This window comes from Dromiciops gliroides, chromosome 1 (assembly GCF_019393635.1).
Source record: "Dromiciops gliroides isolate mDroGli1 chromosome 1, mDroGli1.pri, whole genome shotgun sequence".
NCBI lineage: Eukaryota > Metazoa > Chordata > Mammalia > Microbiotheria > Microbiotheriidae > Dromiciops > Dromiciops gliroides.
In genome coordinates, this window is record NC_057861.1 from 318,118,769 (window position 1) to 318,144,655 (window position 25,887).

Sequence of the window (25,887 nt, forward strand, 5' to 3'; positions counted from 1 at the left end):
GGAGTTTAGTAGTTAAAAACAGAAACTTATATGCCATATGGAGTATTGATTGCTTTATTAATAACACCACATTTTCTAGTGCTTTACAATTTACAAAGTGCTTTCAGTAGTGTTGAGTAGGTCATGCAAGTAGTAGTGTGTCCATTGTACAGAAAAGGAAAAAGGAGACTTGGAAGTGGTGACTTGCTCCTTGTCATAGAACTAGTAAACTCTTGGGTCCTTTCCTTGTCTAAAATCTTATGATTCTAAAGTGTTAAAGCCGAGATTATTTATGCAGATTGGTGCTGGGTTTATATGGACTATTGATAGAATTCCTTTTATCATCCTCGTAATTTTGGGGCAATAGTAGATGTTAATAATAATTCTCATTTAAGCTTTGCAAAGTGCATTTTCACAAGAACCTTGTAAGATTTAGGCTTTGCCAGTGTTCTTTCCATTTTACAGGTGAGGAAATAGTCTCTGAAACATTAAGGCATTTGTCCAGGGTCAATAGAGACAGTAGTTAGTAGAGCCTCAGTTTAAATCCAGTTTTCCTGACTTTAAATTCATATTCTTGCCCATATGTCCTGTTGTCTCTGAAGCATTTGACACTGCAAATATCAGTGATAGAAAGACAACTCTGACTAGGGAAAAAAATGTATCACTGAATTAATACTTTAAAATTAGTCTAAAAAGAAACTAAGATAAGATTCTAACAAGTCATGACTTTTTTTTTGACCAAAGCTTTTGTATTTATTTTTGTTTTACTAAAAAAATTGCCTGTGGTTTTGCATGAGTCCAACTTTGGTTTCCAGTTGATATTCTCCACCCTTCCCCTCCCACTCTTACCTCCCCACCCCTTAGTGAAAAGCCTAGAGTAAGAATTGATAAATCTGCTTATCTAATGCTTTCTACTGACTTAGAGATTATCAACTACAAATACAGCTAATATTTTTTGCAACAGCAAGCTAGAAGCTTTGTATTTCCCCCTGAAAGTAGCACAGTGTTCTACTCACAGTTGGCTCCTACTAAATGTTTATGAATTTGCTGATTGATTGGAAAGGCCTAGTGGGGCCTGGAACAGTGTTGAAGTAAGTACCAGCCCAGTTCTTTTACTCCTCTATTATATCTATTCTTAGTTTTCAGTAGTATTAAACCATTTAATTTTGGTCTGTAAATTTTGAAATTGTCTTCTTAAAACCTGGAGGATACGCTCATAGAAATTATTAGAGTTTTTATTTCTGCATGTGTTTGGACTTCTAGGATAATCTGCTTATTGTTGGCATGAATGTATTTTTAATATGTTTAATATGTACTGAAAATGTGGATATTACTTTTAAATTTGGGAATTTTGAGCTAGAAGAGATAAAGATCCTCCAGTTCACTCCATCCAATCCCGTAATAATACTAGCTAACATTTATATAGTGTTTATTATGTGTTAGAACTGTACTAATTGCTTTTACAATTATTATCTCATTTGATTCTTACCGAAACCCTGGGTCCTGTTAATGGTCTCCATTTTACAGATGAGGTAATTGAGGCAAAAAGAGGGTAACACTGCCGAGGTTACACTGCTAGGAAGACTGTCCACTGCACCTCCTAGTTGCCTCTAAAGCATTTAAGTGCCATTATACTAGAAGCTGAGGTTACAGAGACAAAATGAAAAATAGTCCCTTCTTTCCAGGAGCTTCCTTTCTATTGGAGGGAGTCTAAACAGATAGTTGTATACTGTATATAACAGCATTTACAATCAGAGTAATCAGGAAGAACTTCTTGTTGAGCAAGGTAATTGAGTTGAGCCTTCAGAGAAGTTGGGGATTCCAAGAGGCAAAGGTAAGGAAGAAAGACATTTCTTGGCCTTGGAATAGCCTGGACAAAAGAACAGAAGTGAGTTCAGGTGTGGTGCTGAGTTCAGGAAACAGCAAGTCAGCCAGTTTGGTTGGCACATAGACAACAAATCAACATAAAGGATGTAAAAGAGAATAATTTGAAATAAGCCTGAAAAAAGGTAGGTTGGAATGATAGAATGGAAGAGCATTTAGTAAACTCTCGTTATAAGCACTGAATACAAACACATAGCAGAGTTAATATTTGTGGCAGATGGAAAAACAAGGTAGTACTTATGCAAGGAATATTATTGAATAATATGATTTTTGTTGGGGATATGTAGGGAATGTATGGAAGACCTGGGGTGGTAGTGGCAGGGCAGTTGGTTCTCTACCAAGAAGATAGTTAAGGGTAAGAATGGAGTAGGACTCTTGAGATATTTCCAGCATAGAAACAGACCTGGGAGTCAGCATCTAGGTGACACTGGGCATCCTTTGGTGGAATTGGGCATTGAGGCAGTGCTTTTCTGCTACCTATTGGTGGACTAGGGCTGGGAGAGAACTCTGTACCTGTAGCAGCTAGTTCTAGTGAAGGGCTTTAAATACCATAGTGAAGAGTTTCTATATTTATCTGTTTTGAACCCTATCCAAGTTTTATACATCATTCTAAAAATTGTGGAACCTATTTCTAGAAAGAATCATGTAGTAAATAGTCGCCTTTAGTAGAAAGAAAAAAGTGTTGCATTTTCTATATAATCTCCTATAATGTGGATATTTGTATATTGTTTTTATTTCTTTGCCCTACATATTAAATCCCATTTTTTTTTGTAAACTAGACTTAATGATTCCTCTCTGGTTAAAGGAAACTTTGGAGCATTACAGACACTTCCCATTTTCCCTCTGTTATGATAAAGTTTGGGGCTTTGGGGATGGAAGGAGGAGGGTGGTGAGATAGTGGAGGCTGGTTGCTGTACTTCTAGCCCAATTCACAGTTGTTAGGAGATAAAGCCTACAGTGAAGGAGTACTTTGCCTTTTCCTTCAATAACTAAATCCTGGTCAGAAAAGTTACAAGATTATCTAACTTTACCACCTCTCTTGTTATTGCATTTCTTTTTTCTTGGGGGGGCGGGGGTGTTGGGGAAGAGGCTGGGTCTTATCCAGGCTGAAACTACAGTGATCACTCACTTTACTGGGCCATTTTGCCCCCTTTTAAGCAACTTGGTGGCCTTCCGCTGACTGAAGCAATCTATCTGCCTTAGCCTCCCTTAACAACAGAGGTTGCAGTCTTGGTGACATCACATCTAGCTACTACTGTTTCCTATGGGTACTTGAACCTTTTCATTCTCCCTGAACCTTCCTGTTAAAATGTGAGTTCCTTGAGAATAGGGACTGTCTGAATTACCTATTTGTATCCCTTGTGCTTAGTGCACAATTTATTCATTTGTTATCCCTGAAGAAATAAGGGATCAATGAAGGTTCTTGAGCAGGAGACTGAATGGTTAGACTTGTGTTTCAGGAAGAATAGTTTGGAAATTTTATGAAGATGAATTGGAGAGGAGAAATACTATAAGGAGGCCAATGGAAAAGCAATTAAAATTATCCAGGTAGAAGGTAATGAGGGCTTATAACTGCTGTGTGGGGGAAAAGAAGGGAAGGAATGTGGGAGAGATATTGTAGCATTAGAGTTGACAAGACTTTGTAACTGACTGGCTGTGAGATGGAGAGGGAAAAAGTTAAGGATGGCACTGAGATTGCCTACTTATGGAAGGGGGAAGATAGTGGTACCCTCAATAGAAATAGAGAATTTTGAGGGTAAGATGGGTTTCACAGAAGAAAATGATTTTTGTTGGGGATATGTTTTCAGGGACAGGAATATTCAAGAGGCAGTTAGTGACGCAGGCCTGGAGCGCAGAGGAGAGACTAGGGAACTAGTAGTGCAAAGGAGTCTGAGAGAGAGAGCCATGGTCAGAAAGGAGAAAAATCGGAAGAAGCATTTGCCCTGGAAACCCAAGAGGAGAGAATATTCAGGAAATCAATGATGTTAAAATATTCAGAGAGGTAAAGAAAAATGAGGCTTGAGGAAAAGCTATTGGATTTAGGTAGACAAAAAAGATTTTTGGATTGGTACAAACATTCCTGAAAGCCATTTGGAGTTATGTGATAACTAAAACATCTCTATTATTTGATCCAGAGATTCAAGTGATAGCTATAGAGCTAAGTCCAGGAATGGTCAAATGTATTCATATTTGTACTATTCAAAACTACATGTTAAATATGGTAAGGATAGCACAATGGAAAAAAGCAATATGAATTTAACTGTGACTACTTCACACTAAATACTGACAAGTCATTGACAAAAAAGCTGCATATACACTAAAAGCAAAATAGGGTAACAGATTAGGGAATGGCTAAATAATTTATTACATGAATGTGCTGGAATATTTTTATGTCATAAGAAATGGCAAGCATGATTATAGAGAAGCATGAAAAGACAAACTGATGCAAAGTGGGAAAAAAGACAGTAAAAGAACAGATACTTTACTTTTATTTAGATGTTTAAAATGTACAAACTTAGAGGTAGTATTGTTATATAATAATTCATTTCAGAATTTCCTGTTACATATCTGATAATAGTAAAGCAAGGTAAAATGAGCTATAAAATGAATATATATGGATACATATATACATATCATTCTATACCATTTAAAAACAAACACTTTTGTAGAACAGTTTTCTATAAAGCAAAACTAGTAATTGCTTCTCAATATAACAAAATTACCTTTACCTCGCTAAACTAACTTCAAGGAAACACTTTTCCTCTCACATTTTGTATGTTGCTTCACCTTGGTGAAGTGTCTAACATACACACCCTACTCCATTTAACAGTATCACACCATAAATTTCCTAATGAGATTTGCATAACTGGGACCGTTTTTCAGTTTGGATAATACTGAATCAGCCAATTCTCAGCCTTCCAGAGCCCTGACCATTACTGTTACTATACATCCTATACCCTCTCTGAGCCAGATGTTGACAAATTATTTGCTATTTTTCAATTTTTGTCCACTGTGGTTGATTTGAAGGCAGAATGTGTTTTCAAAAGATATAGTAACACCAATATTAGTGACAGTACAATTCACAGTTACTTTTTTTTTTTTTTTTGGTGGGGCAGTGAGGGTTAAATGACTTGCCCAGGATCACACATCTAGTCAAGTGTCGGAGGCCAGATTTGAACTCAGGTCCTCCTGAATCCAGGGCTGGTGCTTTATCCACTGTGCCACCTAGCTGCCCCCAATACAATTCTTAGACTTGATTTTACTCACTAATTACAACAATGTAAATGGAAAGAACAACCACCACAAACAGTTGCAACTGAATTTTGCAAAATTTAAAGTACAAACTTGGCCCCAAAGAAGAGTTAGGAGAAAATTCCCCCCCCCCCCACTCCTTTGCAGAGATTGGTTTTCACTGATTTGAAACATTGTATATGACATTTTTTTTTCCAATGTGATAAAAGGTTTTGCTGAATTTTTTTCTCCCCTCCCCTTTAAAACAAATTTTAGTTATAAGGAATGGATCTCTGAGAGGGAGGGAGAAGAGTTCAGGGGGAAAACTTAGGTGATGTGAAAACAAAAGATAGCAGAAAACAGTTTTTAAAATTATTGATCATTTTTAGAGATTTGGAAGCCAGATTGTAATGGTTGAGGAGTCAGAGGAGAGGAAATGGATGCAATGATTGCAAATTTCTATTCTAAGAGTTTGGCTGGGAAAGGGGGAGAGATGTAGAATTGTAACTTTGGGGGGTTGTTGAAATGATTGAAGGTTTTTAAGGATTTTGTCAAAACCTAGTATATTTGTGTACAGCAGGAAGGAAGGCATTAAATAGGGAGATGTTAAAGAGAAGGGATCCTTGAATTTGGGATTAGAGGCACAAGTAGAGTGATTGGCCTCGTGCAAAGAGAATGGCCACCTCTTTGTCAGCTACTAGACCAAAGGAGAAGAGAATAGCAGGTGATATCAAGGAGTTTTGAGGTACAGAATAAGAGAAGGAGCTAATTATGAATAGCCTCTTGGTAAAAATAGGAAACAAAGTTGTTCATTGAAAGGGATTCTTCCAAAGTGCTCCCGTTATTGACTGTTTTTGTTTTTTATTATTTTTGCCAAGTTCTGTGTGAGGTGAACTCTTAGGGTTGTTTTGATTTATGTTTCTTTTACTAGCTTTTGGGCTAGTATCCATGTTCACAGTATGCAGGTTTCTTTCTGTGTTTTTTTTTTTGAGAATGATTTCTTTCTATTCTCTGCCCACTTGATCCTTAGATTTATATATTTTTGTTAACCATCTGCCTTATTTATACATATTTATTTATCTATATCTGTATAAGCTTTAAAGCTGAAAACTGCACAAGACTTTTGAGATACTGTCTATTTTGGATAAAAAGACCCTTATTAAAGGTACTGGATGCAAAGTCCTCACCCCCAATCTCCCCCAGTTCACTTTCTCTGCATCACTTTTCTTTGTGCAAAAACGTTACTATTTCATGTTCCTGAGATAATTAGGTAATATTTAAAAAGAAAGAGTAATGGCTTTTATAGGTTAAACAAATTGTCATCAACATCTGAGTTGGGTTTTGAATCCAGCTCTCCTGACTAAGAGGAATGGGCTTCAGAAATCTACCAAGTCAGCCTAGACTCTGCATGGCTGGGACTTTTTATTCCTTTAGATAATCAGGAAGTGGCAGCTAGGTAGGTTAGTGTATAGAGCATTGGGCCTGGAGTCAGGAAGACCCAGGTTCAGATCTGAACAATTCACTTTTGTTTGCTTTAATACATTGGAGAAGGAAATGGCAAACTAGAGTGTCCTTGCCAAGAAAACTCCACGGACAGCATTGATATACTATAGTCCACAGGATTGTGAAAAGTTGGACATAACTGCACAACAACAAAAGATGGTGAGAACGTTGCTTTAGAGAGTCAAAGCCAATCAGGCCCCAGGAGCATCTTTGCTTAGCTCTTCCCCAAGTTGGCTGGTTGGTGGTAGCAAGAGGATGGGGAAGAAAGTTTCATTGGGGGCAGCAGCTCAGTCTTCTTCTTGTTGTTGTTCTTGTTGTTCTCCTTTTTTTGCGGGGGTGGGGTGGGGGGTGGGGCCAAGGCAGTGACTTCCCCAGGGTCATACAGCTTGTAAGTGTCAAGTGTCAAAGGCTGGATTTGAACTTAGGTCCTCCTCAATCCAGGGCCAGTGTTTTACCCACTGTGCCACCTAGTTGCCCCCTCAGTCATCTTTTAGGATAGGCCTGCCTATGTTGTGGGTGGGAGGAAATAGGTTACATCAGAGAAATGCTGGTCTTATCATCCACATGTCTGGGTGCTTGATAATTATGGAGGGCGGAGGTATTGATTTCCAAGTGGTTCTGTGAAACTGGTGGTGTAGGGACTCCGTCTCTAGGTATGCTAACAAGAATTTTCAGATCCTTACAGCACTTGTTAAGAACAGCTACAGTATTTTTGTTTGTTTGTTTTGTTTTGTTTTTGGTGAGGCAATTGGGGTTAAGTGACTTGCCCAGGGTCAGGTCGGATTTGAACTCAGGTCCTCCTGAATCCAGGGCCGGTGCTCTATCCACTGCGCCACGTAGCTACCCCTACAGTATTGTTAATGATGACACAGCAGAGTAAACAGTAGCTTCCTCATGCTTCTGAAACCATAAGACTTCTAAAATTTTCTTGGAGGGGCTGAGTTTAAAACCTTAATCTCCTAAGACCTGTGCTGGAAAAGGTTCTGGGGCAAGAACTTTTTTGTTTTGTGAGACCCCTGATTTTTTCTGTCAAAACAGGGATGGCTTCCAAAATAGGTAGTGTGTTCTGGGGCAGTGGATTCTAGGGAGGCCTCTAAACCTGGACCTTCAGTGAAGTGAAGATAGGATTCCCACCCTACTTTTTGTTGATGGAGAATTGAGAAGAGCAGCAGCAGGTACTAGGGCAAGAGTTTTGATCTTAGTGGAAGCCCTGTACCTGCTCAGGCTTTAAATGAGAATGGAGGGGTTCAGTGTTATTACACTGAGGGCAGAGTGGGTACGGGTACTACCCAAAGCTGTAAAAACCTGAAATTCTTCAACATGGTCACAGTGAGGGAATTCACTTTTACCAGTTGTTAATAATGGTGGCATTACCTCTATTTTCTTCTCTTACTGTTCTCTTCCTGCATATTTCATCTTCTCCAGCCTCTTTTCTTAGATTATTATCCATCTCACATCCTTTAAGCATGGCAGTCCCTCTCTCAGCTTATTCTTTGGCCATCTTCCTTTGCTGAATACACACCTAACTTATCTTGATCTTATCAACTCTGGAATCCATTATCATCAGTAGACAGTTATCTTCCAAATCTGTATATCCTAGTCTAATAATTCCTGCAATTTCAACTTCCTGCTAGGAAGCTTTGAAAATATTAGTTAAATTGAGTTGAAGTGGAAGAGTAATCTAAGGACAAAAATATAATAAGACAAAGAATTCCAGGTATAGAACCTTAGGGAACACTTGTTTAGAAGGTGCGAGAAAATTTTTTAAAAAGTTTGCTCAGAGATAGGAGAGAAGAGAACTAGGATCATAGATTTGGAACTAGAAGAGCCTTTGAGGCTATTTAGTCTACCACCCTCCCTCCTCCAGTCAAATTATTTATTTTGTTTTGTTTTATTCATTCATTCATTTTTACAGGTAAAGAAGTGAGGTCTGAGGAAGTTAGATGACTTCCCCAAGGTTCAAACCCAGGTACTCAGGTACTGTTTAGTGTGGTCACATTGCATAGAAATCAGTGAGAATGAGAACCAAAAAGGCCACATAATTTGGACATTAAGAGGACTTTGGGGAGGTGGGCTTTAAGAACAGTTTCAGTGTGGAGGGTGGCATGTTTAGACACCTGAAAAAGATTTGTGACTTCTAGTGGACTACAAGCTCTACGTGATAAATAAGTCAACAGTGTGATGTTAGTAAAAACTAAAGTAACCTTGGCTACATCAAGAGGCATAAAGGTGAAAGTCCTCTTGCACTATGCACTGGTCAGACCACCTTTGGAATAATATATATTCAGGACATTAAGTGGAGAATGTTCAAGAGGTGACAACCAGAATAGTTGAAGGGCCTTGTGAGGATGGGTTGAAGGGAATTTAGTGTTTAACCTGGAAAAGAGATGAGTTGGAGTAAAGAGATGGTTGCCTTTAAATTATCTGAAGAGCTGTCATGGGAAGAGATTAGACTTGGTGTGTTTGGCTTTAGAATGTTGAAATAGGACCAAAGGGGTGGAAATGCAGAGGCCAATTTAAGTTTGATGTTAGGAAAAACTTCCTAACATTGAGAGCTGTCTCACTTCTTACTCTGGAAGGCAGAGGATTCCATTCCTAATGGGAGGTCTTCAAACAGCTTGTTGAGGATATTGTAGTGGAGATTCTTTTCTGGGTATGGGTTGGATTAGATGGCTGTTCCTCTCCTTTGCAACTCTGAAATTCTGAGATTCTGTGAATAGTGGGGGAGGAAGCCAGATTTCTAGGGGTTGAAGAATGAGTGGGTGGTGAGGAAGTAAAGACAGTGAGTGTAGACTGTTCTTTTGAGAAGTCTGGCAGTAGAAACAATATGGGGGAGAGAGGTGAAGGGAAGGATTTTCTTTTTTTCTTTTTGGTAGCAGGGGTTAAGCATGTTTATAGGCAGAAGATGAAATCAGGGATTCAAGGCTCTGATGATGGAGTTGCTTTTGCTATTCGGGATATCTTATTGATAAGTATTCCCAGTAAACTTGAGTGTTTATCATTTTCTTTAAGTCCTTCGTGAATATTGAACATTGTAGGGAAAATTCCATTATAACTACTCAAGATATGGGGCATATATTGATTTATTGAAGTGAATTAAGGAGTCGTTATTTGAGTTTCTGAATCCTGGCTCTGAAATCTCTCTTTGACATTGGGCAAGTTAGTTTTCTTTGAGTCTCTGCATCATGTAAAATAAGTACATAATTAAAATCCTCATTCCTAGTATTCAGGAATGTGAAAATTTGCAAGTGTGAAAACCTTTACTTATGATGGCAAGAAAGGGCTGTCTTGCACATGCCTCAGTTTCATTTTTTCAAACTTTTGGATATTTAAATATTGCAAGGTTTTTTTCTCAGACAAGGAAGCTTATAATGTTTTAAGTAATGAGAATTGTGAATACATGTCAGAAAACTTAGCATAGTAATATTTCACTTATCCAAAGTTCAAGTTATTTGGTAATATCTCCTATTTTGGATACACCAAAGTATTAGGGAATAAGCAATAAAAGACTCAGAGCAGCTAAAAGAGAACTCTAAAGCTTTTTGTGTACTTACTCAGAGGAGATGGCCTGACTCATAGACTATTTACTTTGCTCTTAGACAGTTCTAACTGACTTGGTTATCCAACAAAGATTAGGAGACAGGGCAGACTGTTAAAGGCAGGGATATACAGATAGCATAACAGCATGACTCCATTAGTATAAAGACAAACACCTATATACCTGAGTACTTCATGAAGCTGTTACAGCATAATAACTGGTTTTTATAATCATCCATAAGTCATTAGATTACAAACTCCTTAGGGAAAAGGTATATATCCTATTTAATACCTCAGAATGGGCCAAACATGGTGCTGGAAACATAGTAGCTTTTTTTTTTCTTGAGTCAGTGACTTGTCCAAGGTCACACAGCTAGTAAATGTCAAGCGTCTGAGGCTGGATTTGAACTCAGGTCTTCCTGAATCCAGGACTGATTCTTTATCCACTGTGCCACCTAGCTGTCCCCTGAACATAGTAGATCTTAAAAGTGGAAGGAACCTTAGAGATTGTTTAGTCCTGTCACCTTATTTTGCAGATGAGAAAACAGGCGCAGAAAGTTTAAATGATTTGCCCCAAGGTCACATGTGAAAGATAAAGAATTTGAACAGAGGGTCCTCTGACTCCAGAGCGGGTGTTCTTTCAGCTGTATGGTACAGGCTATCCTTACCAAACAACAACAAAACATTTATTAAAAAATATTTTGGGGAGTTGTCGGTTGCGCTGTCAATCAATAGGTTAACTGCTATCCCTTTCCTTTTCTACTATCACCTTTCTACCTCATCTGAATTATTACAACAGCTTTCTAACTGATCCACTTGCCTCCAGGTGCTCTTATTTCCACCTTCCTAGTCACCGAATATTTTGAAACAGTTCAAATTTCCTGTGTAGCAAACATTTCCTTATGACAGAATTGCAAAGTGAGATTAAATGTATCTTATTTTGCTATCCTGTATCCTTTGTAGTTTGAATAGTATATTGGTAGAGTTCAGAAGGGAAAGAGGCTGAGGACTAGAATATAGTACCGAGATAAGATGCTGTGGCATTGAGACCTAAGAAGGGGAATAAATTATTAGGGATTGAATATGGACATTCTTTAACCCCAAGAGCTAAGCCAGTCTCTTTAAGAATAAAGAAATTTAGGAGGCTTTGTGTCTGGGGTATAGAGTTAGAAATAAACAAAATTTAGAATTTAGTGAAAGGAAAACCCTTGGGCTAAGAACAGTTTTCTTGTTGGGTTCAGAGGAGGAGCTTGATGCCCAAGAAAGATAAAAGTTGTTGTCCAGGCCTAGGGCCCAAGGCAGAAACTCACCTCTATTTTATGAAATTCTTTCCATCAAAACTCAAGTGCTAAGTGTTCCATAATATCCTTCCCACATTTCCCTTACCAGAATCAGGTCACTATTTGATATCTCATGTACTTCATCATTTTTCTAACTTCGTTTAGGTACTATTCTAACAACATAGCTGTAGTTGAGCTTTCTTAATTAGCAAAAAACCCCAAAAAACCCTTTTAGCTTCCCTTTACCCTTTGATACCTAAACTCTAACACCACCACCAAAACAAACTCATTTTCAGAGTTTTAAGAATTTCCTATAATAGGTCACACCTGGACATTTTTTCTTTTTTTTTTTTTTTTTTTGACCTGATACTTCTACCTCTAAGCAGAATTAAACTGACAGCTGTCTGTTCGTTTGTTTAGTATACTCAGAGAACCAAAACAATGCAGATTGAATTCTGGTTACCTATAGTTAGGCAGAAGAGAAACTCCCACTGATTGGAGTGGTAATAAGTGGCTAGAGATCCTAATGTCTGAATTCTAGATAACCATTCTTTCATCTGTCACTATGCAGTCAAAGACTAGGTTGTCAATATAACTACTATCCCTTCCATTCCTGCTATCACCTTTCTATCTCATCTGGATTATTGCAACTGTTTTCTAATTGGTGCACTTACATTTGGGTGTTCTTCCTTACTGCCACTTAAAATATTTTCTGTGCCTTCCTTCTTTCCTCCCTTCCTCTGTTTCTTCCTCCTTCCTCCTACATTTGTTTATGGCTTTATGCTTGGAATATTTTTCCTAACCACGCCCAGACTTTTTATTTTTATTTTTTAATTTTCTTTTAATTTTTAAATTTTTGGCAGGGCAATGAGGATTAAGTGACTTGCTCAGGGTCACACAGCTAGTAAGTGTCAAGTGTCTGAGGTCAGATTTGAACTTAGGTCCTCCTGAATCCAGGGCCAGTGCTTTATCCACTGTGCCACCTAGCTGCTCCCCACCTCCTGACTTTTGTAACTTACGCTATCCTATAAGATGGATTGCTAAAATATTTTAATATGTCAGCCAGAAATTCCATCTTGATCTCCATTTGGAATTGATATTTGCACCATTGTGATGATTTTATCATACTATATTCTGTATTTTTTCTTCTGTGGTATTGCATATTGTGCCCTATCTTCCTTTATTTAGCAGAAACTTCATGAGGATACAGTATTCCACATTCATGTTCATGAAGATTGAAATTACTTTTTAACTGATCATCATCTGTTGTCATTCCACATTTTACTCTACCTTTCATCCTTTAGCTCTGTTCTTTGTCGTACCCTGACCTTCAATCTTTCAGGCCCTCAGTTCTCTTCCCAGGCTATCACCCCTGTACTGACTACACTATCCACTCTCCATCTTGACACCTTGTTGAATCAGTTCAATTATACATCATCCTCTTTGGTCAAATCATTTGCCCCCTTATCTTATCAAAGATCTCGGGCCTGGCAAGCCTCAGCCCCTATTAGCCCCGATTCCTACTCTTTTTTTTGCTCATGTGCTGCTGAATGAAGCTGAAGAAAATAATAAAACAGTGCCTACTGGGGGGTTGGGAGGGCGGAGGAAAGACAATGACTTACCTGAGCTCTCCCCCAAACACCTTTAAATAATGCCATAATACAATTCCTGGAGTAGCAAAAGGACAAGGTAAAGTAATTTTCCAACTAAAGACAACTTAGGTCAGCAGGAAAGATCTGTTGTATCGACATGAGAGTGGAGCAGCCTAGCACAGACAGCATCAACACAGAGCAAGCCCCAGAAAACAAGGAGCAAACCTTGGGAGCTACTGAATTAGCAATGGCAGTCACTGCTTCAGGTTCTCTCGAGATCACAGATGTTAAGGGGGGTTGAACAACTGGTCAGAAGATTACAGGGGTCTCTTTGCTGGCACTGATGCACTGTTCTGTGTTCTTTGCTCATATTCAGATCCAGGTTGCAGTGTTGGCTGGGGGAGAGTTCCGGGCGGAGGGGTGGGGTGGGGAGTCTCAGGGTTGGGGAAGAACACCAGCACACCAGACCTTACAGCTACAGTGAGGTAGGGACCCTCATCACAGTTTCAGGGCAGAAAAGAGGGCTTGTGGTCACTCATAGGCCAGGAGAGTAGTAAAGACACCTCTTCTTAGATCATACCACCTTGGAAGACTTGCAGGTCCCTAGAAGCATCTCTGAAAACAGCTTTATAAAACCCCAAAAGCCTGGGACAGTGTGCCCTCCATCCTAGAAGCAGAGCTCTAGTTTAACATAGAGTTTAAAAAGTTAAGAAGTTGGCAGGGAAAATGAGCAAACAGAAAAAACTTCTGACCATAGAAAGTTACTATGGTGACGGGGAAGATTAAAACACAGGCTCAGATAAAGATAACAAAGTCCAAGCCTCCAAGAAAAATATGAATTGGTCTCAGGCCATGGAAGGGTCTTTGAAAAATAAAGTAAGAGAGGTAGAGGAAAAAATGGGAAGAGAAACGACAGTGATGGAAGAAAATCATGAAAAACATGTCAACATCTTGGTAAAGGAGATACAAAAAAATACTGAAGAAAATAACATCTTAAAAAACAGACTAGGTCAAATAGTAAAAGAGATACAAAAAGCTAATGAGGCGAAGGATACCTCGAAAAGCAGGATTTGTGAAATGGAAAAAGAACAAAAATTCATTGAAGGAAAAAAAAAAAGCTCTTTAAAGAGTAGAATTGGCCAAACGGAAAAGGAGATACAAAAACTCATTGAAGAAAATAGTTCTTAAAAATTAGAATTGAGCAAATGGAAGCTAATGACATTATGAGAAATCACAAAACAATAAAAACTAAAAGAATGAAAAAAATAGAAGACTGTAAAATATTTCATTGGAAAAACAACTGACATGGAAAATAGATCAAGGAGAGTATAAAAAAAAATTAACTATGGCTAATCTGTAAAATGATAACTGGCCCGTAAGTCCTGCTGTGGTTGACATTCAATGTAAAAATTATTTTAACTGGGCCCTAATCTGTGAATTCCTGGCTGGCTATCTGACTGCTTTTAGCTGGTAAAGCTATAACTGGCTATTAGCTGCCTACCTGCCTGCAGGTTTAAAAGTTCCCCCAGGTTCCTTAAGCCCTGTACGGGGACCCAGCCTGCAAGGGCCTGTCCCTTCCCCCACTGCCTCTAAGACTGATAAGCAAAAGCCTTTTTTTAAATAAACAAAGCAGGGTTTATTTATATGAAAGAAACTTAGAATTAAATACAAAGAGAAATGTGACCTGACTGCGTTTTACTTTCTTTCCTGCTGTTGCCACCACCACTTGTGCTTACAACCCCCAAGCCGCATCTCCTTCCCTGGTCTGGCCCTTTCACTGTCAGCCTCTTAGTCGAAAGCCTCCCTACATGTCCTTTCTCTCTCTAGCTGTCCCGTGCTTCTTCTCCTGACCGACCGACCTTTTCCTCTTTGCTAGCTCTCCTCCCTCTGTCTCTATAGCATCCCTTTCGAGTCCTCCTGACCATCTAACTTCTCCAGTATTTAAAAGGCCTCTCTCATTGGGAGATTTGGGGGGGGGGAGGCAGTGAGGGTTAAGTGACTTGCCCAGGGTCACACAGCTAGTAAGTATCAAGTGTCTGAGCCCAGATTTGAACTCATGTCTTTCTGAATCCAGGGTCACTGCTTTATCCATTGCACCACCTAGCTACCCCACTCTCAGGCATTCTCTCTCTCTCGCTCTTTTTTTTTTTTTGGTGAGGCAATTGGGGTTAAGTGACTTGCCCAGGGTCACACAGCTCGTAAGTGTTAAGTGTCTGAGGTCGGATTTGAACTCAGGTCCTCCTGACTCCCGGCCGGTGCTCTATCCACTGCGCCACCTAGCTGCCCCTCACTCTCAGGCATTCTTGATGAAAATTTGACTTTCAAATACAAGACACGCATAAAAAGGTAAATGGGAAAAGGAAATCACAAGGAATTTTAAAAAGTTAAACAGTTTATATTCCTACATGGGAAGATGATACTTATAACTCATAGGGACTTTCTCATTATTAGGGCAATTGAAAGGAGTATATATAGGCAGAAGACACAGGTGTGAGTTGAATATGAAGGGATAATAACTTAAAAAATTAAGGGGTAGGGGCAGCTAGGTGACGCAGTGGATAAAGCACCGCCCCTGGATTCAAGAGTACCTGAGTTCAAAATCCAGCCTCAGATACTTGACACTTACTAGCTGTGTGACCCTGGGTTAGGGTTAGTCACTGGGCAAGTCACTTAACCCTCATTGCCCTCCCCCCCCCACACACACAAAAGAATTAAGAGGTGAGAGGAATGCACTGGGAGAAGGGGAAAGAGAAGTGGAATGGGGGTAAATTATCTCATATAAAAGAAGCAAGAAAAATGTTATACACTGGAGGGGAAGATGGGGGAGTTGAGGGGGTATGAGTGAATCTTACTCTTATCAGAATTGGCTCAAAGAGGGAATAATATAAACACTCAATTGGGTATAGAAATCTATCTTACCCTGAAGGGAAGTTGGAGGGGAAGGGGTAAAAGGGGGTGGTGTGGGTGATAGAAGGAAAGGCACATTGGGGGAGGAGGCAGTCAGAAGCAAAACACTTTTGAGGAGGGACAGGGTGAAAGGAGAGAGAAAATAGAATAAATGGGGAGGGGGGAATAGGATGAAGGGAAACAGTTACCATGAAAAAAATTTTGAAGCGTTTGTCTGATAAAGGCCTCATTTCTCAAACATAAAGATAACTGAATCAAATTTATAAAAATAAGAATGATTTCCCAATTGATAAGTGATTAAAAGATAGGAAGTTTTCAGTTGAAGTAATCAAAGTTATATATAGCCATATGGAAAAAAAAATGCTTTCACTATAATTGGAGAGATGCAAATCAAAACAATTCTGGAGTACTACCTCATACCTGTTAGATTGGCTAATAGGCCAGATGAGAAAAATGACAAATATTGTAGGGGATGTGGGAAAAATGAGACATTAATGCACTGGTGGAGTTGTAAACTGATTTAACCATTCTATAGAGCAGTTTGGAACTATGCCCAAAGGGCTGTAAAACCGTGCATGAATACCACTATTAGGTCTGTATCCAAAAAGAGATAGGTACAAAAATATTTATAGCAGCTCTTTCCTGGTGGCAAAGAATTGGAAATTGAAGGGATGCCCATCAATTGGGGAATGGTTGAACAAATTGTGGTATGTGATTATGATGGAATGATACTATTGTAGTGTAAGAAATAAGCAGGATGCTCTAAATGACTTAACTATTCTCAGCAATACAGTGATCCAAGACAGCTTTGAAGGACTTATAATGAAAATGCTATCCATCTGTAGTGAAAAAACTGATGATATCTGAATACAGATTGAAGCATACTTTAAAAAAAAAAAACCTTTCTTTTTCTTGAGTTTTTTTGGTCTGTTTTCTTTAATAACATGATTAATAAGGAAATGTTTTACATGACTATACATATATAACCTATATCAAATTGCTTGCCTTCTCAAAGGGGGTGGGGGGAGGAAGGGAGAGAATTTGAAATTTTTTAAATGGATGTTAAAAATTGTTTTTACATATAATTGAGGAAAAATAAAATACTAAGTAAATGCTTTGTTTTTTTTTTAAATCAGTGTCAACTGGAACCACTACAAACTTTTGTTACATAATCTCAACTTGGCCCTCACTGCAACAAGGCAAATCTTTTGCATTGTCCTAATCAGTTCACTCTCCCACTCACCAAAGTAGCTATTCCAGATCTTTTTACCTCCCTTCAAACCTTCCATCACATCCCTCCCCCTGCCTCCACCCTCTCAGCTGAAGACCTTGCCTCATTTTTAAAAAAATTAATTTCTTTTTTTGGTCTCATTTCACTGGAACAAAAAAAGCAATCATACTCTGAGAGCTCCCTCTTTTTCATCTTTTTCTTACCTTTCATCATTCAGATGCCTTCCTCTACTATCTTCTTTACTCTTGTTTCACAGGAAGAGGGGGGACCTTCTTGCCAAGGCAAATCCTTCTACAGGCACAAGGGATCCTATTCCATCCTGACTTATGATCCACACCATGTCACTTCACTTAAATATCTCCATCTGTTGCCTATATCCATGTCTCCTCCATACTCAAAAAACCCTCACTTGATGTATCATTCCCTACTAGTTATCATCCTTTATCTTCCCTTTTGTGGCTAAACATGAAGGCCAGCTACAATCTCTGACTCCCAACTCAGAACTGCAATCTGACTTCTGACCTTACCATTTAACTGAAACTACTTTCTCCAAAATTATCTCTTTAATTGCCAAATCTCAAGGTCTTTTCTCAGTCTTCATCTTTTCTGACCCTGCTGCAGCCTTTGTCACTGTTAATCATCCTCTTCTCCTTGCTACTCTCTTCTCTAGGTTTATGTGACACTACTCTCTTTCCTGGTTCCCCTACCTATCCAGTTATTTCTTCTGTCTCTTGATAAGGGTGATAAGTAGAATTGTTATGGTGTGCAAGAGATAATTGAAATAAGTTTGATTGGATATGGCAGGATTGGGTGAGAGTGAAGAGTCTCGGGTGAGTGAGAACAGTGGTGCCCTCCAGAAATAAAGAAGTTAGGAGGAAGAGTGAATTTAGGGGGAAAGATATCTTACTTTTCGATGTGTTTTAGTTCTAGATGCCTATGGGACATTCAGGTGGTTCAGTAAAGATAGTTGGTGATGTGAAAGACTAGAGCTCAGGAAAGAAAAAGGTGATGTAAATTTGGGAGTTGGCTGCATAGAAATTATAGCCGAATCTACAAGAGTTAAAGAAATCACTTAGAACAAGGCTTCTTGTTTCTTAGCCTTTGTTTTCTCAGGGACTCCTCGTAGTTCAAAGCTTTTAGACTCTTCAGAATCATATTTTTAAATGAATAAAATAACATAGAATTACAAGACATACCAAAGATTCTTAAAAATAAAGATGTAATTGTTTTCTTCATCCACGTTCATGAACCCTTGATTTGGAACTTCTTACCTAGAGCAAAGCTTCTTAAACTGTGGGTCGTAACTTCAGTTAGAATGTGGCAGGCGTGAAAATTTTGGCAACAGTTAAAGGTTATGGATACCTATTTTATATACCTATATGCCCTAACCTAGAAGGAAATAAAAGGAAGGGCCTATACAGAAGCTGGATCTTAATGTTGATCCTATAAAGGTGATGAAGAAAAGGATCATTATAAAACTTTAAGAATTAAAGTCTATAAAACTTAATTGTTTACCAAAATAGACATTTTAATCTAGTTTTTTTTTAATGTCCCATAACAGGTCTTCTGTGTTTTTCATGGGAAAAAAAACCCTATATATTCTACCTTGAAAGAAATTTTCTTAAAAACTGCTCATAAAAGGCAAACGATAATTAATGGATCCTTCCCTGTAGGTCAGTTCCCCATATAGCACATTCATTCTTTCTTTTGCTTTTCTTAGTCTCATCCCTAGGGTACTTACTTTCTGTTAATCCATTTAAAAATTATTTGATGTATTTTGTTTTTATATCACCTTGTGAGAATTGGAATGACACCCCCTGCTGGGAAAGAGATTGCAGGGAAGCTCTGCCATGAGGAGAAAGCATGTGATTTAGAAACCATGTGACTTTAGCATATGGAAGTTACATCTATAGAACCACCTGTGGGACTTGTCAATCAGAGCTACCAGCCAATTAGCTTGGAGGGGTGTGTGTGTGTGTGTGTGTGTGTGTGTACAGTCCCGTTTCCTGTGGGAGAGGAGGCTTCTGGGAGGAGGAAGGAATGATCGAGGTCTTTCGGCTCCGGGACCTTGGCTTGGCTGGAGAGATTCTGGCTCTTTTAGATAGGGGAAGGTGTCTTGGCCTCTTTCTCTCTGATCACTAGCTACTAATGCACTCTAATAAATGGTTGAAAGTCTAAACTCTTGCTAAAGCTTCTAATTTAAAGCAACCACTCATTAGATTTTAGACATCGTAGCTAGAATTTTAGCTTCTTACAACCTTCATATTGGAAAATATCTCTCCCTCCTTCCTATTCCAGGGAGCCAGTCTTTATAACATGGAATAATCACAAAAAATACTGAGTTTGGAGTCAGGAATTCCTCAGTTCATCTCTAGCCTAAGACATTTGTGTGATCCTGGCCAAGTTACTTAACCTCTCATCACAGCACCTACCTTACAAGGTTATTGTGAGAATCCAATGAGAACATATAGTTAGTCTTCAACTTTCACAGGGGTAGTACGAATATCAAAAATGTGAATGTTGATACAGTAAACCTAGGAAAATAAGGGATTGGTTTTCCGTGAAGACCAAATACTAATCTTTTGCTAGAAATTGCTGGAAATATACTTTTCTTCATATGGTTCTTTATAACAACATAAATTCTGATAATATGCAATCATCCTAACAGTAATCATAAAATAACCTATAAAACTCAGTACACAAAATAAAATTGGTTAACATGCAAAATATTTTTCTCACTAGTAATTCCCTAGAATTTTGTGACCTTTTGTGTTAACATCCTAATAAAAACAAAACAAAAACTATTGATTTCAAACATTATGCTGCTGTAAACTTCTACCTTGGCCATCCTCTGAAGAGGTTCCTGGGATTTCCCATGCCTTGTATTCTTCATATTTTTAATTTTTAATTCTCTTATATTCAGTTACCACATTTTGTTTAGCCATTTGACAATCAATGAGAATCTACTTTACTTCCTCTTCAATGCTACTATAAATTTTTGATATAAATTGGACCCTTAACTCTATCTTTGATCTTCCTTAGAGTATATGTCTACCAGTGGGATCTTTGGGTCAGTGGTGATGAACATTTTAGTTACTTTCTTTTCTTTTTTCTTTTTCTTTTTCTTTCTTTTCTTTTCTTTTCCTTTTTTTTTTTTTTTTTGGTGGGGCAATGAGGGTTAAGTGACTTGCCCAGGGTCACACAGCTAGTATGTGTCAAGTGTCTGAGGCTGGATTTGAACTCAGCTTCTCCCGAATCCAGGGCCAGTGTTTTATCCACTGTGCCACCTAGCTGCCCCAGTTACTTTCTTTTCTGCTAATTTATTTTAAAACAGTTTGAATTCATTGGATTGTGTTTTTTAAAAAAAATCTTGTGGAAGATGAAGCTGGCAGAATTCTGATGGCTGGTAAGGAGGCTAGGTTATTTGCAAATTTGTTGCAATTAGCTCTAATCAGTTTTTTGTGTATGTGCCCTTATTTCTGGCGATAGTTGTTATATTTAAACTGTGAAAGTTGTTCAGAAGAGTAGCATTGCTTTCATATTCTAAGAGTTAGGGGACAGATATATGATTTGAAATTTCAAGTCTTCTAAAAGGTTGTTCATTCATAATTAATTACATTATATTCTCCATCCAAATACTCTTATAAATCCATATCTGAAGTGTTTTTTTGAAGATTAGAAATTTTAAAATTCAGTTATGTATTAGAAATAATTTTGTATTAAAGTTAAAAGTCAAGCACTTTTGTCACAATCTTTCCTAAATTCTACCTCTTTTTACATAACCCAACTAAAATTATTATTTGATTTTGGAGTCCTTTCCTAACTTATGCTTTGATTTCTTTTCTAGGTTGGATAAAGAAAGCCACTTTGTTTCTGTGAATTGCTGCTATCTGTGGTAAGAACATGTCATCTATCTTACCATTCACTCCACCAGTTGTGAAGAGGCTGTTGGGATGGAAGAAATCTGCCAGTGGTTCAGGAGGAGCAGGTGGTGGAGAACAGAATGGACAGGAAGAAAAATGGTGTGAGAAAGCGGTTAAAAGTTTGGTGAAGAAGTTAAAGAAAACTGGAAGATTAGATGAACTTGAGAAAGCTATCACCACTCAAAACTGTAATACGAAATGTGTAACGATACCAAGGTAGGTGTTGTGTGGTCTTCAGGTTGATCATCCCAAAGGAATAGCAGACTCAAAATTAATCTACAGACAAAAGTTAGGGAAATTTCTGTGACAGACTTTGAAGTCACTAGCAAACAACATGTTTCAGTCTTATTGTATTAGAGATGTTTTGTATTTTGCAATTAAGAATTGTTTCATTCATTTTATAAAGCCACTTCCTTGAACATTGAGGACGTTAAGTTAAGTAGTAAATAGATCGTTTTAAGTTCTGTCACCTTTAGGATGTCAGTGCAGCAGGGTAACAATTTCTGCAGTTTTGAGTGTACTATATAAATAAGGAGTGATCATGGTCTTTTTTTTTAAACCTCTAGCCCATTTTTTTCCTTGGTCAACACTTCAGTCATCAATGTATAAAGAATATCTTTAATATTAGTTTTGATAAATTCTATATACTAAATTGGTGTTTATCTTGAGCTGTAGCACTTTTCTCAGAAAAGAAAAAAAAAACCTTAAAGTAATTTTTGTTGGTGCCAATGTACAGCAGGACTTACCTAAAACTGATTTTAAAAAAGGAATTTTTGCTTTTTACGATTAAGCTAAGAAAAAAATCATTTCATTGAAATAGCATATGTGCTTAAATTGGTTTCATTATGCAGTCTATGAATTAATCATCGATACATGTTTTTGCATGTAATGCTACTGATAACATAGTTAAATGTACTAATACTAACTACACTATATGCTGAAATAATAGAACTTTGCAAGACAGAAGTTAGCTGTACCCTAATCACAGACTATAAAGAGTAACTTGTGAAGTGCTCCATTTGGCACATTTTCTTTTGTCTGGCATTCTTCTTCCAGGGCAGCCAGCCCCCCAGATTACCTTTACTGCCAGTGAATCTCAGTGATAGCTTCAGTCGTGACTACCGGTGGACCTGTTCTCCACTCCTGTTTCAGAATTATCACTTCACCCTATTGAACTGGCTCATTCATTCCTTTGGCCTCATTATGTCATGTATTCTCTGAGTAGTTTTTCTTTTTTTAAGAATGTAAAATTATAGTTGACAACTAATTGCGTAGATTTAATTTTATATTGGATAGTACTTAGTGGAAGAATAGGGAAAATTAGATTTGTTTGTTTCATGACATTATAAATATAAAGGTTTTCTCTTCATATAGGGAAAATAATGCCCTGTAGTACCAGTAATTTTTATAGCGTCCATTATTTAAATAATTCAAGACTAGTAATGTAGTTGATCATTATAGGCGGCACAAAACTGAGTATGTTCTGATGTGGTATTTTTGGAAGGAAGTGTTTAAATTCTTCATGGAATATTGAAAACAAAATTTAAAGGGCGAGCATTTTCTTTTTCCCTTTTTGTTCATTCTTTTTTTTTTTTAAAGCTTGTTTGGTGATTGCCTAATCAGGAAATTAAAATATTTTTGAAAGTTTACCTGGGGTGCAAGGACCCTGGTTCAAACGGGAGGAATGAAGTAATATTGCTAGAATGGAGTGTGACTACTAATACAGAGGAAGAATGTTACGTGTAGGAAGGAAAAAAACTAGTAGACTCGACAAGTGCATTAGTGACCTCATGACCAAAGAAAATGATAACACTGAGTGATTTCATCTTTTGTTATAAATTCAAGTTATGTCATTTTAAGGTTTAAACCATTTCTGTTTTATGAATATAAGCTTGGTGGAAGTCAATTGTTATTTGCCTTAACATTACTGAAGTGAGTAGGATTCCGAACTATAAAAAATTGAACTATCATTCAGATGTCCCAGAGTGGCACTTTTCCCCCATGGCTTTTAATTTCCCATTATTTTAAAACTTTGAAATAGGGACTAGGTGGGAAGACAGGAATTGTAAGGGGATAATGGAAGGAAAGGATGAATCCTTTTTTTTTTTTTTGCAGGGCAATGGGGTTTAAGTGACTTGCCCAGGGTCACACAGCTAGTAAGTGTCTGAGGCTGGGTTTGAACTCAGGTCCTCCTGAATCCAAGGCTAGTGCCTTATCCATTGCGCCACCTAGCTGCCCCAGGATGAATCCTTTTAAGCAATAGGTGGCTAAAGAACGAATTAGACATACTGCAAGGGAGAAATAGAACTCTTGTGGTATAAATGTAACTATATATGGTTCTTATTGTTCCACTCCTGTCTCATCTCCCTCCATTCCTTCCTCCCTCAAATTTGGGAAAGGTACAGCAGCTCTCTAAGACTTAAGTTACAGAGAAAATACTGACCTGCATTAGTAGAAGGAGCCTTCTCACCCCAGAGTTCCCTTTACAGATGAAATCACAGTTCTCTTCTCTAGTCCTTAACAGCTTTCTTAAAGCACTTTACACTCTCAAGTGACTTTACTACAGTTTTAATTATTGTGCAAATATAAAATTGTATTTTAAAGATGGAAACTGAGGCCCATCAAGGTTGTGAATTTAAGTTGTGGAACCATAACTTTAAACAGTTATTTTTACCATGTCTGCTGTTATTTTCGCTACACTACACTGTCTCTCCAGGTTGCTTATTGAAAATCAGTTTGTTATTTAAGGTATTTATTGCTTTGTATCAAAATAAGGAATTTTTCTCCATTAAAAAATAAATTATTTTAATTGTCCTATTTTTACTTTTGAAATATTCTTGGTATCTGGGCATTTCAGTTTCAAAGGTCAATTCTCCATTTCTCTCTTCTTGCTATTTTGGGGGTTTATTTCAAATTTTACTGAATTAAACTAATTGACATTTATATAATACTATATAATTTATTATATACTACATAACTTAAATATTACTATATAAAGTAATACAACATTTAAGGCTGCCATAAGACTCCAGGAGGGCCAGACTGGGCAAATATGCTTAGCTTATTTATAGTGGGTGCTTAATAAATGTTTATTGACTGATAGCACAAAACTGAGATACTTTAGTTGGCTTCTTGCTACCAATAGTTTGCTTATTGTCTGAATTCATCCCAATACTTTTTATACTCCTAGTTCCAGGGATAATGAATCCATTCTCAAGGCAAAACCATTATTTCACCTCTTCAGCCTCTACCTCAATTCTCTCATCCCCATGTAGTGAAACTCTTTATCTGTCCTGTGTCATGTCCAACTCTCTGCCCTTTCCATTCTTGCTTTTAGAAACACCATTGTATCATTAAAAAATTTCTTTCACTTTATACTTCTTTTCTTTTCATATTCCTTCCATCTTTAATGAAGACCTAGCTCACCACTGCATCCTCTGGCTATCCTTACTGGGACTTTTAGTAGCCTTTTTTTTTTTTTTTTTTTTTTTTAGTGAGGCAGTTGGGGTTAAGTGACTTGCCCAGGGTCACACAGCTAGTAAGTGTTAAGTGTCTGAGGCTGGATTTGAACTCAGGTACTCCTGACTCCAGGGCCGGTGCTCTATCCACTGCGCCATCTAGCTGCCCCAGTAGCATTTCTTGTACCCCCGACACACTTGTGTTGGAGAGGGAGTTGACATAGTCCTTCTTCCCTATTGCCATTTCTCAGTCCTCCTTCTGCTGCCACCATTAAGCATCCTTTCTTGTTTTGAGGATAACTGCCTAAATATGTCATTGATTCTGGGTATCCTGGTTGTAGTTATCTACTGGCCGCTGCTTATTCTCTCTCCTTTTTCAAGGAATTTAGTAAGTGGCTCACAGTTTATCTCCCCTCTCCAACCTAGACCTGCTCTTATACCAGAGAACTTCAACATGGTTTTTTTCCCCCCCTTTAATTTTTTATTGCTTTTTAAATTTTTTTGTTTTTGTTTTTTAGTGAGGCAATTGGGGTTAAGTGACTTGCCCAGGCTCACACAGCTAGTAAGTGTTAAGTGTCTGAGGTCAGATTTGAACTCAGGTCCTCCTGACTCCAGGGCCGGTGCTCTATCCACTGTGCCACCTAGCTGCCCCTTTTTAAAATTTTTTTTAAATTTTGATATTGGTTATTTTTTTTAACATTGCCTCCATTTCCCAGTCAATCAATCAATCAATCAGTCTGTCTGTCTATCTATCTGTCATCTATCTATCTCTTCCCTATTCAGAGATCCATCCCTTATAACAAAAATTAAACAGAAGTGAAGGAAAAAACAAAGTGGACTCTTTTCCCGGTTTATTATCCATATGGCACTCTCCAACTAAGGACATATCCCAAAGTTCTTTCCTGTGTCATCATCTCTATATTATTTCTTGGTGGACTTATCAACGTCACGGGTTTTATTATCATTTGTATTCAGATTTCTCAATTTTACAAATATAGCCAGTTTCTTTTCTGTTATAATAGACCTGTGTCACCAATTGTCTACTGACATTTTGAAATGGATCCCATAGGCATCTCAGACTGAGAAACTGAAAATCATAGATTAGGTGACTTGCCTGTGGTCATACTATTAATTTATATTTTAGGATTAAAACACAAGTCTCTTCTGATTCCAAGTTCCATATTTTGTGTGCTGCTTTAGCTATATGATGATGATGCTGCTGCAAATTTTTACTAATGTGTGAATATTTACTTCCCTAAATACAGTTATTTAAACAGTTGAGTTAATTGTATAGTAAAAGATTAACAGATTTCATCTGTAAAATGGGAATAATAATAGTACCTACTTCCCAGGGTTTAATAT

At 37.8% G+C, this 25,887-nt stretch overlaps 1 protein-coding gene across 3 annotated transcripts in view; it reads left to right on the plus strand.

The window, feature by feature from the left end:
- Positions 1 to 25,887, plus strand: part of SMAD2 (SMAD family member 2) — a 101,441-nt gene that overhangs the window by 7,979 nt on the left and 67,575 nt on the right. For all 3 annotated transcript variants that reach the window (XM_043962681.1, XM_043962697.1, XM_043962688.1), the window contains exon 2: positions 20,992 to 21,283. In XM_043962681.1, the coding sequence (XP_043818616.1) occupies positions 21,048 to 21,283 (236 nt within the window). In that variant the 5' untranslated portion in view covers positions 20,992 to 21,047. The remainder of the gene's footprint in view (positions 1 to 20,991; positions 21,284 to 25,887) is intronic.